This window comes from Lepidochelys kempii, chromosome 5 (genome assembly GCF_965140265.1).
Source record: "Lepidochelys kempii isolate rLepKem1 chromosome 5, rLepKem1.hap2, whole genome shotgun sequence".
NCBI classification, from domain to species: Eukaryota; Metazoa; Chordata; order Testudines; family Cheloniidae; genus Lepidochelys; species Lepidochelys kempii.
Genome location: NC_133260.1, coordinates 2,566,466 through 2,581,621, shown reverse-complemented (window position 1 = coordinate 2,581,621; position 15,156 = coordinate 2,566,466). Strand labels below are relative to the sequence as shown.

Genomic DNA, 15,156 nt, shown 5'->3' with positions numbered 1-15,156 from the left:
TACGGTAATTAATTTATTTCAAGATGTACCAATGAGAATACAGATACGGTGACATACAGAGCCCTCACCGCCGATCACTGTAGCACTTTGAACTTGCAGCTGGTAAATCTGGAAGGGGGTACGCAATAAGAAAACTTTGGGAACCTTGGGTCTAATGAACAGAAAAAGCCGCCTGTCCAGCGCACTGCAGCACTTACAGCACTGAGAGGCTTGAGGGCATTACAAATAGAAGACATATTCCAAACAGTGGCATATGCTCATCTAGTCTAGCAGGGCCAGTTTCAGTCACCTCACCTTAGAGGTACTGCTGACAATGAGCAGCTCCAGAGAAAGGAACAAAGGTGTTTAGAGGGTTACATGGTAGTTACAGATGAGAGTAAGTATCAGAGGGGTACAGATGAGAGATGGAAGTTACTTAGCCTGGAAAGGAGAATTAGAGGGAATTTGACGAGGTCCTTAAGACTACAGAGAGCCCAGGGAAAATTGATCAGTCCTCTTTTGTTTTTATGCTGACCCACAAGACAGATATGTAATGTTAAGTTTTACTGTACTTTTGAGGGGTTTAGATTAAAATGCAGAGTTCACAGCATGTTTCAATCTCTCTTCAATACAGTCCAAAAGTCAGGATATGTTCCCCAGTACAGAGGTCCAATTGAGATGAGAAATCCCAGCACTAACACTCACCCACAGTATTTTCCTGCCCCAATCCATAAAGACTGTTTTCCTTCCTTTATAAGGGAAACTTTCCAAGTCTCCTGTCTGCCAACAAAACAAGTTTTACAGTCCATGCCACTTAATCATTTCCCTGTGTTAAAGCTCCTGATGCTTTAACTTGTGATGAAACCTGAAGCCCATATACTGTGGCACACAGCATGAATGAGCAGGGACAGAGAGGAACCTACACTACTGATTAGCATACTTGTGACAACATAATCCTCAGGAGGCAAGAACAAACTATGCTTGGGTCTCCGAGGGCCCATCCACATTAGGAAATTGATTTGCTGCTGACACAAAAACAATGAGGAGTCCTTGTGGCACCACAGAGACTAAAATTTATTTGGGCAGAAGCTTTTGTGGGCTAAACCCCACTTCATCAGATGCATGGAGTGAAAAATACAGTAAGCAGTATATATATATATTTTAATTCCCATCTTTTCGTGTGCTGTAATATATATATACTGCTTACTGTATTTTTCATTCCATGCATCTGATGAAGTGGGTTTTAGCCCACGAAAGCTTCTGCCCAAATAAATGTGTTAGTCTCTAAGGTGTCACAAGGACTCCTCATTGTTTTTGCTGATACAGACTAACACAGCTACCATTCTGAAACTTGCTGCTGACAACTACTGCTAACATAGATGGGCAAAGTTATATGCATCTGCGATGGAAAATGTGATTGAGACTCATGTTTCTGCCATGAATCTGAAAGGAGTTTTGCCCCCTCTACGCTAGTAGTTAAACTGGCTTTAGCACTGATTCAGGTGGACCTGCTACTGACAGATACCTAGGGAGAGGTCAGTTTTGTAACAGATTGAGCCAGAATGTCTGTGCTTCAAGCAGTGCTTTCCTCAGGTATTTATAACAATAAGGAACACAATTTTTCCTTAAAGCTGCCTGCTGAGGGCAGCCATCTTGCTGAGGTGTCATTTGGGAGAGCACAATTAGAGCCCATTACCAGATAGTCAGTTCCCATTTACTAATATTGGTTAAACAATGATATATTTAAAAGATAAACAATCTTAAAAGCCAAGCTGAACTAGTTTACTCAGTTACTGGACTCCCACATGGTGTGATCAGAGGAATCACCTCAGCAAGATAGCTGCCACCAACAGGAACCCAGAAACTGTAATTAAAATAGTATCATTTAATTCAGTTAAAGAATGATTTGTCTTGTAATCACAGGGTGGGAAGAGTTTTCCTAAGCAGAACAGGAGCAGATTTATTTTAAGACACACTCAGATGTGACTCAGTGTCAAAATGTGTATCTTAGATCAACAGTTCCAGCATGAACTCTGCCATGGGCACCAAACCGATGGCAGATCCTTGCTGCAGCTGACCCATCAGGACAAAGCAATCTGGTGTCATGCCAGAGCTGTTGATCCACAGCAGGTCTGGACTTTGGGACCTGAAAAAGAACGAAGAGTTAAGGTATGGATTTCTAAGGCACTGAATGCCCCTCTGACCCTGGCGAATGGCTTGTTGCTAATACTCTTTTGTTTTGAAGATCACCTTTAAGTTCTGTGGCAGCTCATCTCGATGGCTGCACATTGCACAGTGGCTGTGCAGCTATCACCCAACTGATGTCTGAAAAGTGGAAGAGGACCTCCATTCTCAGCGTGTAACAATATGAAGCAAGATGCCGCACAAGAAAAAGGAGGATTCCTCTCAGTTACCATATGGCATAACCACATCTCCAAAGGAACATGTCCACGCCTTCTCACACTGAGTCCCTCAGCAGCTCCCATTTCCATCTATCTGGTTACTCTGAATTTGTTTTTAGGACAATCAGTATGATTTTTTTAATCTGCGGTATTTTGGTTGGAGGTGCTGATGGCCATCAACTTCCCAAGAATCTGCCATTTTCTTCTATGCCCTAACGGAGTCTAAAAACAAAACCTTCCCACAACTGCTGTCCTGTGGGGTCCTGAGGGCTACACCAGGGGTTCTCAAGCAGGGGTACGTGTACCGCTGGGGGTACGCAGAGGTCTTCCAGGGGGTACATCAACTCATCTAGATATTCGTCTAGTTTTGCAACAGGCTACATTAAAAAGCACGAGCAAAAGCAGTACAAACTCAAATTTCAAACAGAAAATGATTTGTTTATACTGCTCTGTATACTTGACAGGGAAACGTAAGCACAAAGTTTATATTCCAATTGATTTTATAATTCCCTGGTAAAACGAGAAAGTCAGCAATTTTTCAGGAACAGCGTGCTGCGACGCTTTTGTATTTGCAGGCCTGATTTTGTAAGCCACTAGCTTTTGAGTGAGGCGAAACTTGGGGGTACACAAGGCAAACCAGGCTCCCGAAAGGGGTGCGGCTGTCCCTAAAGGTGGAGAACCGCTGGGCTGCGCTACCCGAGACCTCATGGTGTCTTCAGGCGTGCGTGCCAATGAATGGAAACCCCCCCCCGCCCCCAAAGGGCAAAGCGAAAAATGAAGCAGTGGGGGGTGGGGGGGACACGCTGCCCAGCAGGCCGAGAGCGAGCCCCCGCCCCCGCCCCCGCCGGACTAATGGCCACACCGAGGCCGATCTCGCAGTCGGAGGAGGAGGGGACCCCCCCCCCCGAGGGAGCGCGCAGGAGGCCTGAAGGGGGAGGCGAGGCCGCCGGGGCAGGAGCCGAAGCTCCCACCATCTTGGAGCCCCGTGACTCGGCATTTCCCGGGCAGCAGGAAGCGCCGCGACCGGCCGGGGAAGCCAGGCTCGGGCGTGCGCGGGCGGGCAGCAGGCGGACACCAGCCCAGCTCCGGCCCGGCCTTCCCCGCCCCCGGCTGCGACCCGCCCCACAAGGGCCGGGCCGAGGCGCCGGCCGCGGGAAGAAGGAACCCAGCCGCCGCCTCCGCGGGGTCCGGCCGGGGCGCGGCGGGGCCGGGCTGGCGGCGGCGGGGAGGCCGAGGCCCCACTCGCCGGGCCCAGCCCCGGCTCCGCCCCTCGGGGCCCGCATGACACAGCAGGATCGGGCCCGGCGCGGGGCGGGCCCCCGGCGCTCCCCGGCCGCTCGGGCCCAGGCCGGGGCCTACCGGCTCCGCGGGGCCCGGCGGGAGGGGGGGGGCCCGGGCCGGGCCGCGGGGCTGGGGCGGGGCCCGGCCCCTCCGCACTTACTCGGCTCCCGAGGCCATGGCGCGCGGGGCGGGGCGGGGCTGGCGGCGGCGGGTCTCGGGGTCTCCCCAGCGGGCTCGGCTCGGGCTGGCGGCGGCTCCGGGCGCTTCGCTCTGACTGAGCCTCACAGCCGACTCATCGGAAGCGGAGCTCCGCCCGGCGCCGGCTACTCTGCCTAGCAACAAGCCGCGCCCGCCAATCAGAAATTTAGGCTGGCAGCAGAGCGGCCAGTGGGAAAAACCGTATTGCCCTGGCCAATCAGAAAGCTCCAGCCGCCACCTCGTCCGCCAATCACAGTGCCCAAGGAAGAGTGGTGACTCTACCCGGCAACACGGAACGTACGGCCAATCACAAAAATACGCCAATGGAAAAACGGGGCAGGCAGGGTCCGCCCACATTGCTATCCTGCCTAGTAACGACTCCACCAGTACCTAAGACCTGGTAAAACCTGGACAGGTTCAGCCAATCAGGAAGGGAAGTAAGGTGATTGACAGACCAATATTAACCCCTGGGTGGGGGGGTCCGGGCTGCTGCTGGTTTCTCTGCCCCTTGGGCCAGAGGCGGGCAGTGAATGAGCCCCTGGGCTCAGAAAGGGCCTCCCAGTCCCACCTCCTCCAGCTGAGAGCAGCCAGTCTCAGCAGGGACCCCCAGCCCCTGCACCCCAGGCTGGGATGGTGCTGAGAGAAGTGGGTTTCAGCAGGGGCCTCGGTGCCCAGCGGCCGCTGGCTGGGGACACGGTGCAAACATCTCAGGCCATGCTTTGCAATCCAGGTCTGCCTCGTGTGACCTGCTGGCCATCGCGCTGAGTGGAGCGATGAATTCCAGGGAGGCTGCATGAACGCTGGGCATGCCGGGTGTCTGTCCTTGGACACTTGCGTCCTCCTCCTTGTGCTCAGGGGACAGTCAACAATTGACTAATCTGCCCTGGCAGGACAATGAGCTGCTGCCACCTGGGGAAACCTCTTCTACTGAGCTGGTAACCAGGCCTGGAATTACCAGAGGGACCGGAAGTCACAGCGGGTGGTCACAGTGTGCCAACGGGGATTGCAACTATAAAGGGAGGTTTTCTCATCAGCCATTTTTAGGAGAGGTAGGGACTGCTGGGAGATGCAATGGAAATAAAGTTGAGCAGGAGGAATCCCCTGAAAAGACAGTGACAAGTCCCAAAGGACACTTGCAGTAGTGAGGAAACTGAGGCAGGGATCTGCATGGAGATTTGTTGCTTTCCATAGATCAGTGCTATCTAAAAGTAAAGTGTGTCATGGGTTTAGAAATTCCTTCGCAGAGCCTGAGAGTTACTTGTTTACACTGTCACGTGGGTCCAGAAAGGGGAAACAGTCAACCAGGGGGCTCAGCAGCAATGTTAGAACAATGAGAACATGCAGCAGCTGCTTGGGAGTGTCAGGCCTACCTAGGCATGTGGACTATGGGGTCTCCACCGCCAAGAGGGGTGTCAGATGCTGGATCTGCACCTGATGTGTGTGCCTAACGGCCCAGAGACAGTGCTTAAATTCTGCCTTGCCCCAGCAAGCTGAGAGTACATGGGACCCAAAGTTTGGGGCCAGTACAGCAGCCTGATGAGTGTCTGCCAGTTGGAGCTCATCCAAAATGGCCAGCTGTGACCTGGGGCACAAGGACTCTGGTTAAACGGCTCAGAGGCCCAGCTTTGGTGGTGACACAAGTCTACGGTGTGCAGTCACTTTCATGCCCACTGCACCCCCCCAATCCTTTACAGAACTTAAGTAATGAGAGGAGGAGAAATTATGAGCCGTGGAGAAGGGATTAGTGCTGTGGTCTGTGCTCAGGTAGGATCTGAAAGGATGGAGAATGAATGAAGCAAACTGCTAGGTAGAGGCTGTTCCACGTGGCAGGTGAGGCTGCACGAAGGGGCAGAGAACGGTCTGCGCTAGACAATCCGAGAGGGTAGCACAGGGAGACCAGGCCTGGAAAGTTTCCTGCAGCAAATCCACGCTTAGACTGACCTGCATGAGGAAGTCTTGGCTCTGCTTGGCTGGGTGTCAGCTCTTTAACTCTACTGGCCAGTCAAACAACCGACTCTGGGCTAGGCCTGCCGTGTCCTCACCCTGCAGGTTAGCAGCCGGTGCACCCCAGTACCGAATCGCTCCCCATTGATATCCGGCCCCTGCCGCTGGCTACACCATGTAATTCCCGATTCTCTGCCCTGTTTGCTACCTTCACCTTAAACCACCAGTTCTCAAACTGTGGGTTGTGACCCTGTTTTAATGGGGGCACCAGGGCTGGTTTAGACTTGCTGGGGCCCAGGGCTGAAGTCAAAGCCTGAGCCCCACCACCAGTGGCTGAAGCCAAAACCAAAGGGCTTTGGCCATGGGTGGTGGGGTTCAGGTTACAGGCTCCCCGCCACAGGACGGCAAGGCTGGAGCTTTGGCCCCCTCACCTGGGGCGGTGGGGCTGGGGCAGGCTCAGGCTTCAGTCCCCCCATTGGGGTCGTGTAGTAATTTGTATTGTCAGAAGGGGGTTGTGGTGCAATGGAGTTTGAGAACCCCTGCCTTAAACCACTGCTCCTGTGTAACTCACAGCTTTGTGAGCACACACAATAAAACAAAAGTAGGTTTATTTAAGAAAGGATAAAGATTTAACTAGAAATGAGAGAAAATGAAGGAAACAATTGGTTACAACACAAAACTAAATCATACAATGCAAAGCTGGGTCTCCGTTTATAAATAGTTACCTCTCCTATAATTACCTTGCCTATAAAGTAGGTTTTCCCTCCAATGTTTAGTCTGTTGCAGGGCTAGCTGGTTTCACAAGAACCAGGATCCAAACATTCATGAAAACACCACCACTTCACAAAGGGTTTCCTCAGTGACTGGATCCAGAGGACTTCTCTCTCCTCTGTGAGATCCATAAGATCCACCCTGGGTCAGACCAATGGTCCATCTAACCCAGTAGCCTGTCTACGACAGTGGCCTATATCAGAGCTTCAGGGGGAGTGCAATTCTGAGAGATTCACCCTGTCATCTGGCAGTCAGAGGTTTAGGGGTCGCTACAAGCATGGAGTTACATCTCTGACTATCTTGGCTAATAGCCATTGTTGGATTTATCCTCCAGGAACTTATCTAGTTCTTTTTTGAACTCATTATACTTTTGGCCCTCACAACAACTCATGACAATGAAGTCCACAGGTTAATTGTGTGAAAAAGTACTTCCTTTTGTTTGTATTAAACCTGCTGTCAATTAATTTTATCGGGTGACCTCTGGTTTTAGTATTGTGGAAAAGGGTAAATAAAGCACTTCCTTATTCGCTTTCTCCACACCAGTCATGGTTTTATAGACCTCTAATATATCCCCCTTTAATCATCTCTTTTCTAACCTGAACCACTCTCTCCTTTTTAGTCTCTCCTCTACTCCATATTTTTGATTTCTTTACTGCCCTTCTATGAACCTTTTCCAGCCTTTCTAAGATGGGCTGACCTGAACTACACACAATATTCAAGGTGTGGGCACACCATGGATTTAGAGAGTAGCATTATGGTATTGTCTGTCTTTGTATCCCTTTCCTAATAGCGCCATTCTGTTAGCCTTTTTAACTGCTTCTTCTCACCGAGGAGATGTTTTCAGAGAATTATCGATGACGACTCCAAGATCTCTTTCTTGAGTGGTAACAGCTAATTTAGACCCTCAAAATTTTGTATGTATAGTTGGGATTATGTTTCCCAATATGCATGATTTTTGCATTTACCAACACTGAATTTCATCTGCCATTTTGTTGCCCAGTCACCCAGTTTAGCGAGATCCCTTTGTAACTCTTCGCAGTCTGCTTTGGACTTGACTATCTTGAATAATTTTGTATTATCTGCAAACTTTGCCATTTCACTGTTCGCTCCTTTTTCCAGATCACTCATGAATACATTAAACAGCACAGGTCCCATTATAGATCCTTTCTCAGGGGATCCTGCTGTTTACCTCTCTCCATTGTGAAAAGTGATTATTTAGTCCTATCTTATGTTTCCTATCTTTTAACCAATTACTGATCCAGGAGAAAACCTTCCCTCTTATCCCATGACTACATAGTTTCCTTCAGAGCCTTTGGTGAGGGGCTTTGTCAAAGGCTTTCTAAAATTCCATGTACACTATATCGACTGAATCGTCCTTATCCACACGCTTGCTGATCCCCCACAAAACATTCTAATAGACTGGTGAGGCGTGATTTCCCATTACAAAAGCCGTGTTGATTCTTCCCCAACAAATCGTGTGCATGTACGTGTCTGATAATTCTGGTCTTTACTATAGTTTCTACCAAGTTAGCATCACATTAGTTTCTCCGCAATGACTGTATCGTCCTTGAGTGCTCCTTTAGCATCTCAACCGTCCAGTGGCCCCACTGGTTGTTTAGCAGGCTTCCTGCTTCGGATGTACTTAAAAAAAAAATTTGCTATTACTTTTTGAGTCTTTGGCTAGTTGTTCTTCAAATTCTTTTTTGGCCTTCCTAATTATATTTTTATACTTCATTTGCCAGAATTTTTGTTCCTTTCTATTTTCTTCACTAGGATTTAACTTCCACCTTTAAAAGGATGCCTTTTTGCCTCTCACTGCTTCTTTTTCTTTGTTGTTTAGCCACAGTAACTCTTTTTTCGTTCTGTTACTATGTTTTTTAATTTGAGGCGTACATTTAAGTAGAGCCTCTATTATGGTGTATTAAAAAGTTTCCACGCAGCTTGCAGGGATTTCACTTTTAGTGCTGTACCTTTTTAATTTCTGTTTAACTAGCCTCATTTTTGTATAGTTCCCCTTTTTGAAATTAAATGCTACTGTGTTGGGCCGCTATGATGTTTTCCCCGCCACAGGGATGTTACATTTAATTATATTATGGTCACTACTACCAAGCGGTCCAGCTCTATTCACCTCTTGGACCTGATCCTGTGCTCCACTTAGGACTAAATCAAGAATTGCCTCTCCTCTTGTGGGTTCTAAGACTAGCTGCTCCAAGAAGCCGTCATTTAAGGTGTCAAGAAACTTCATCTCTGCAGCCCGTCCTGAGGTGACATGTACCTAGCCAATATTATTATTGAGTTTTTTACTTTTATAGCCTGTCTTATCTCCCTGACTTGGGCTTTTCAGCTTGGAAAAAATATAACTAAGGGGGGTTATGATAGAGGTCTACAAAATCATGACTGGCGTAGAGAAAGTAAATAAGGAAGTGTTATTTACTCCTCATAACACAAGAGCTAGGGGTCACCAAATGAAATTAATAGGCAGCAGGTTTAAAACAAACAACAGGAAGTATTTCTTCACACAACGCACAGTCAGCCTGTGGAACTCCTTGCCAGAGGATGTTGTGAACGCCAAGACTATAACAGGGTTCAAAAAAGAACTAGATAAATTCATGGAGGATAGGTCCATCAATGGCTATTAGCCAGGATGGGTAGGGATAGAATCCCTAGCCTCTGTTTGCCAGAAGCTGGGAATGGGTGACAGGGGATGGATCACTTGATGATTACCTGTTCTGTTGATTCCCTCTGGGGCACCTGGCCCTGGCCACTGTCGGAAGACAGGATACTGGGCAAGATGGACTCTTGGTCTGACCCAGCATAGCCATTCTTATGCAGTTCAGAATACCTCCAGGGCTAGTCAGAGCTGGGTCAGGTAATTTCAGCCCTGGGAGGGGTTGAAGGTGATTGTAAGTTCCTTTTGAGATGATACTTACATCGTCTGCTGAGTCAATTTTAAAGTCAATAGTCTCACCCTGAATATTTAACTTCACTCTCCAGGCAGGCTCTGTGTCATCATAAGTGATAGATCCCAGAAACAATGGCTCTTGATTGTCTGTGATGTTAGTCACCTCCCTGACTGCCTTGGTGCAGCAAACAGCTGCATAATGTCCATATTTTGTGCATTTATTACGCCACATGCCTCTGGCTAAACATACATCTATTGGGCTATGTATTTTTCCATATCTTGTATATTTATTCTGAAAAGCTTTGGAGTTTGCTTGGAATGTCTTCATAGCCTCATGGATTTCATGGTAATGACTTCTAGCCCTCATGCTGGGTATGTTTACAGCTTCTAAGCTAGTTTCAAGTTTTTCATGGTGCCTCCTGCCTTTTGTTCTGCTGTTTGACTAGTTCAGAGAGCTTTGCTATCTGTATAGCTGTGGGTAGATTTAACTGTGTCTTTAATCACAGATGCTGCAAGAGGTTCTTGTCTGTTAACCCAATAACGAGCTTGTCTCTGATATTTTCATGTTTTGTAGTCCCCAAAATCATAGTTTTCAGCCAATGGATGCAGAGCTCTTATAAAACATTCAACATTTTCTTTTGGCTCTTGAATTCCCTGGTGAAAAAATGCTCTTTCATAAACCACATTTCTCTGAGGTATCAAACATAGCCAAAACTCTTTCATAGTCATCTTTGTGACTGTCTTCAGTAAAGATAAAGATATAGTCTGCCTACATCCGCATAGCATAAGTTAAAGAAGATACTTGAATATCTCCAGTTTCTTTACGGAGTTTTGTAGCAATGCAAAATCTTGCAAAATACTGCTTCCAGACTGTCCATTCTGAAGGCCTATCAAAGGTGAAGTTCTCTGGGACACTGAAGTGTGGTATGTTGATGAGATCCTGCAACCTTTGTTCTCTCTCTTTCTGTTCTTGTCTGGCCTAATTTACTTCTGACACCATGTCATGTACTCCTTGTACATGATAGGTTACAGGGCTACTACTGGCAGGTCAGACTCTTGTACCAGACATGGACTGCCTACAGCACTTCCTCCCCAGAGAGATATACCAGAGATGTGCTCACTTTAATGCACTGCCAGCAATTGGTGTGTTACCCATGGTTTTCAGAACCCAAAGCAGTGGTAAGTTAACTGGTTCATTCCAGGTGGTATCAGAAATAAATCAATGGGAACACAGAGCTTTCGGCTGATGAAAGATTAATACAAGTAAGCGTGCTCTTATCTAAAACTACTATTTATTAGATTTAAGCACACACAGACATATGCAATAGGTCTAGAACATCCCAAATAATTACCTAAAATCTGAGATGGTATCAAGTAATTAGCAGCAGGTCAGCGATGGCCGGTCACTTCCCCACCACTCTATTATCTAATCTTTTTGTAACTAATTTTTACAAACATATAGCTCATAGTGACCCCCTACTGGGTCATCACTTCTCCTAACTTCAATCCACTACTTATCAACAAAACATTCCTAACAATCTTAGCTATAATAAGCTTTTATATTAAGGGCGCCCAGACTCAAGGTCTCCATCCATTTATTTTCTTTCACTCTCATAATTTGTTGATTCTTTTCTCCCCACCTCCGATTCTGATTAGCAGAAACTGCAAGCCTGCAGCTAGTATTTGACCTTGCCTCCAGAAGCCCTGCTTATTAATTCATGGGGGCTGAATGCACACAATACGGCTGCCATTAGCTTGGTCAAATTCTGAAGTAACACCCCTCAATTCTGGGGTAACACATGTTGTGAGCTTAAGTAGGGTATGTTGCACGCAGCACGCCCTAGAGCCTAGGTGCTGGAACTAGGGGTGCGGGAGGTGCTGCAGCACCCCCTGGCTCGAAGGGGTTTCCATTATATACTGGGTTTACAGTTTGTGGTGCTCAGCACCCCCTCTATAAGAACTGTTCCAGCACCTCACACTAGTCCTGGAACAGTATAATACAGTTTAGCATTGCAGGACAGAGATTCTGGCAGGAGGAGGGCCCTTCCTTTTGGAAGGCGAGGAAATGGATCAATGCCAGTGATCTGGAGACTGAGCCGATGAGCTGTCGGTACTGAAGGGCGTGTTCTGCCATGCTCACTCTCAGACCCGATCTACGCCAGGAGCGCTTTGCCAGCGTGGCTGTACTGGTTTAGTAGGCCAGTGGAGCACCCGAGTGCGGCTGTAGCTTAAGCCGGCAAGAGTGCAGTACTGCCAGGACAGCCCTGGCACTAGGGTCCCTGTTGGGCCAGATCAGACCCCTCCACACCTGGGCTGGTGGAGCTGTGCCAGCCAACGTCTAATGTACACTGTGCTGTTCCTGCCCCGAACAAATGCTGATTCTGTCAGCCTCCTCCCCCAGGAAACGCAGCCACCCTGCCTTTGCTGCTGCAGCTCCCCGAGCCAGGGCACAGGGAGCTGAGGGGGCATTGCTGACATCACCAGTGACTGAACCCTGCCAGCGGCAGGGCGAAAACTGACATTGTCCCTCTGGCCAGGAGTGGCATGGAGAGCGTTTCTGTTCTGGCAGGACAGTACCACCACTGCGACCCCACCGCTGGCCTGTGTGCACCTCCCCACCCCCAGCAAGAGCCACGCCACAAGCTGCACGTTCAGCCAGCACACTGCACAGCGACAGGGATCAGTGCCACCATCAGGTTTTTTCCTTTTCTTTTCCTAGTAACTCAGGTCCAACTGGACACAGAGTCACAGCTTCTCTCCTGGGTCTGGCTGTGAGCGTCCAACCCACCTCCTCCAGAAAAGGACTGACTTTTCTCCCAGCACAGTACTCAGCAAGGCGCTGAGAGATCTGCTAATGCACCCTACCGTTTTCTGAGAGCCTCCTTCCAAAGGGGCAGCAGGCAGGCTCTTAATCTTCCCTTCTGGAGGAAGCCTGTCTCCACAGCAGAAATGCATTCATTTGACCAGCAGTCACAGCTCTTCAGCCCGTGACGTGAGCCCTGCCCAGCAAAACAAGTAATGGGCCTTTCACTGCTGCCTGCAAAACCCAGGTAACCACTGGGATTGCGCATATATGGGGCACAGAGTCCCTGGCGTCAGGCACAGCATTCAGTAGCCGTTCTCATTACACAAATCATCCTGCACTGGTGTGAAACAAAATGTGTTTATCATCACAGCCCCTTTAATGCCAACCCATGGGCTGGAGGGGGTTTAAATGTATTTTCGTTATTTAAATATTTCCTTCTAAGGGGCAGGGCTAATGGAAAACTCATCTGTTAAGTGAGAGGGGAATGGCTGGGGTGAGGCCATCCGTTCAGGCACAAAGCCAGACAGCACCCCCGGCTCTCGCCATCAAGCTGGCATCACTCCCCCGCCCCGCCCTATGCTTTAGGCCCCTTTACCATGTCAGCTCCTAGCCCACATTTTGGGAGGCACATAGCACAGCTCTGGGCACGGGCAGAAATAAATGATGATCGGGGACTGCTGTCGCTCCCTTCCCAGGGCAGAACAGCAGAGCCACATCATCCAGGAGCCTGAGGCACGGGCAGGCACAGGAGCTGTTGGCTCGGCTCTTGTGGGGCGCAGGACCACCTGGAACCCGGATTGTAGGGCAGGAGGCTCTCAGCTAATTGGATATAAACAAGCACCCAAGTCGCCCGCCGCAGTCTCTGCCCTGGGCCAAAGATGCTGCACTGACATTCCACCATGTGGTCAGGAGAGGGCAGCAAAGTCCAGGTGTGCATGTCAGCTCAGGGCAGTGCTTGATGCTACCACATACAGCTGGTGTGGACTCTCAAAATCCACCCACAGCCGCACTGGGCCCTGCCTCATGCCCATGTAAAGCTAATCTGAACCTCCCCAGATCTGGCTATTACTCTCTAGACCCAGCACAGCCACACGCATAATCTCATCTAACATCGGCACAGCCCCCATTCTCTCCTCCCACTGTCCCCTTCCTTCACTCATGAGCTCTTCGGGCCGTGTCTGCCTCAGTCTTTGTGCCGGGCCCGGCCTGAGGAGGTCCTGACTCTGATTGGAGCCTCTGGGGGCTACATCCTAGTGGTATCTCCCTTCAGCTCCCAGCCCTGATACGCACAGGCATCCCACAACATCAGAGCAGCGGTGTGTTTAACACACATGCCATGGGCCCCACCCTCAGCAACGTTGCCATCAATGACACGGGCTTTAAAAACTCAGGTTGTGCTAACCCCCATATAATGGCAGAAAGGAGATTAATGCTTCTCTACTATTGCACTAGCTAAGTGCCAGGTTACACCCTTACCCTGTGCAACAAAACCATCCATGTCTCCGCGAAAAATGCAAGCAGGCAACCAGCGCAATGAGCCGCCCAAAAAGCATGGGTGCCGTACTATGTCATCTACCTGCCACGGTTCTGGAACAGTCTGCCAGGCCCCGCGCAGGTCTCTGTTGGCACCAGTCAAATTCAGCACCTGCTGCTCTCCAGAGCCCAGAAGGGCCGGCAGGAGAATATAGTTTATTCGTGCAGCCGGCTGGGGACAGAGATGGTCACGGAGCCCGCTAGTAACCTATCAGTATGGGAAGGATGGGCACTGGATCATTAGTAGTAACAGCCTCCCTTACCATGTTGGCAGCATGTGCAGGAACTGGCCGTAACGTGCAGGACAAAGATTGGACCCTCAGAACAGCTGCTACCTGGCACGTGGACAGTGGAGAAGCAGATGGTCTTCAGCCCTGCCCAGCACACACTGTGCCCTAGAGACGCACAGCCCCCATCACGTCAGCTGCAGTCAACTCCCCAGGGTCATGCTGGCTCGCTGCTGGCCTGGAGGAGCTGTTTAGCACTGCCCTAGGTGCAGAGGGTCTGCTGCAGCAGGAAGGCTCCCCAGGCAGATCCCAGCCCCTGAGGAGGAGAGAGAGCATGGCCCTAGGGAGAGCAGTGCAGGCCACAGACAGGCCAGCTAAGGCAGGAGTGCCCAGCCTGTGCACATGTGCTGCTTCAACAGATTCAAACAGGGGATAAGGTGTAAAATGTTAACAGTGATAGTAATTAACCCCTGGAGCAGTTTACCCAGGGGTGTGGCAGATTCTCCATCACTGGCCATTTTCAAATCAAGCTGGGATGTTTTCCTAAAAGATCTGCTCTAGTTCAAACAGCAAATTAATTAATTCAGGGCAGTCTGAGAGGCCTGGGTTATACAGGAGGTCAGACCAGATGGCCACAGGGGTCTCTTCTGGCCCTGGAACCTATAAAAACCCTACGCAGACAGGGACACCGCTCCTTCCCCCCAGAATCCCCACATTTGTGCAGGGGGAACCCACAACTTCCCCAGCATCCTCCACTGTTCATTTCCCTTCCGTGGCAAGCACTGGAACCACCCAGCCCCGGGGGAGAGAAATGGGACTGGGAGCCGAGCCAAGCTGCGAGGGGCTCAGCGAGCCAAGCTGCGAGGGGCTCAGCGAGCCAAGCTGCGAGGGGCTCAGCGAGCCAAGCTGCGAGGGGCTCAGCGAGCCAAGCTGCGAGGGGCTCAGCGAGCCAAGCTGCGAGGGGCTCAGCGAGCCAAGCTGCGAGGGGCTCAGCGAGCCAAGCTGCAGGTTTGCTGCCCCCTTCCTAAGGCCAAGCCCCAGCTTTCCCTGCAGCATCGGATGAGGCCTTGGGAGCTGAGCGCCTGCCTGCTCTGCACCATCGCTCCCTGAATC

General features: G+C 49.9%; 1 protein-coding gene across 1 annotated transcript in view; it reads right to left on the bottom strand.

The window, feature by feature from the left end:
* VCP (valosin containing protein) overlaps positions 1–3,976 on the bottom strand; it is a 32,842-nt gene extending 28,866 nt beyond the window's left edge. The window contains exon 1 of the mRNA XM_073343325.1: positions 3,823–3,976. Coding sequence (XP_073199426.1) covers positions 3,823–3,839 — 17 coding nt within the window. The 5' untranslated portion in view covers positions 3,840–3,976. The remainder of the gene's footprint in view (positions 1–3,822) is intronic.
* Positions 3,977–15,156: the final 11,180 nt, after the last annotated feature.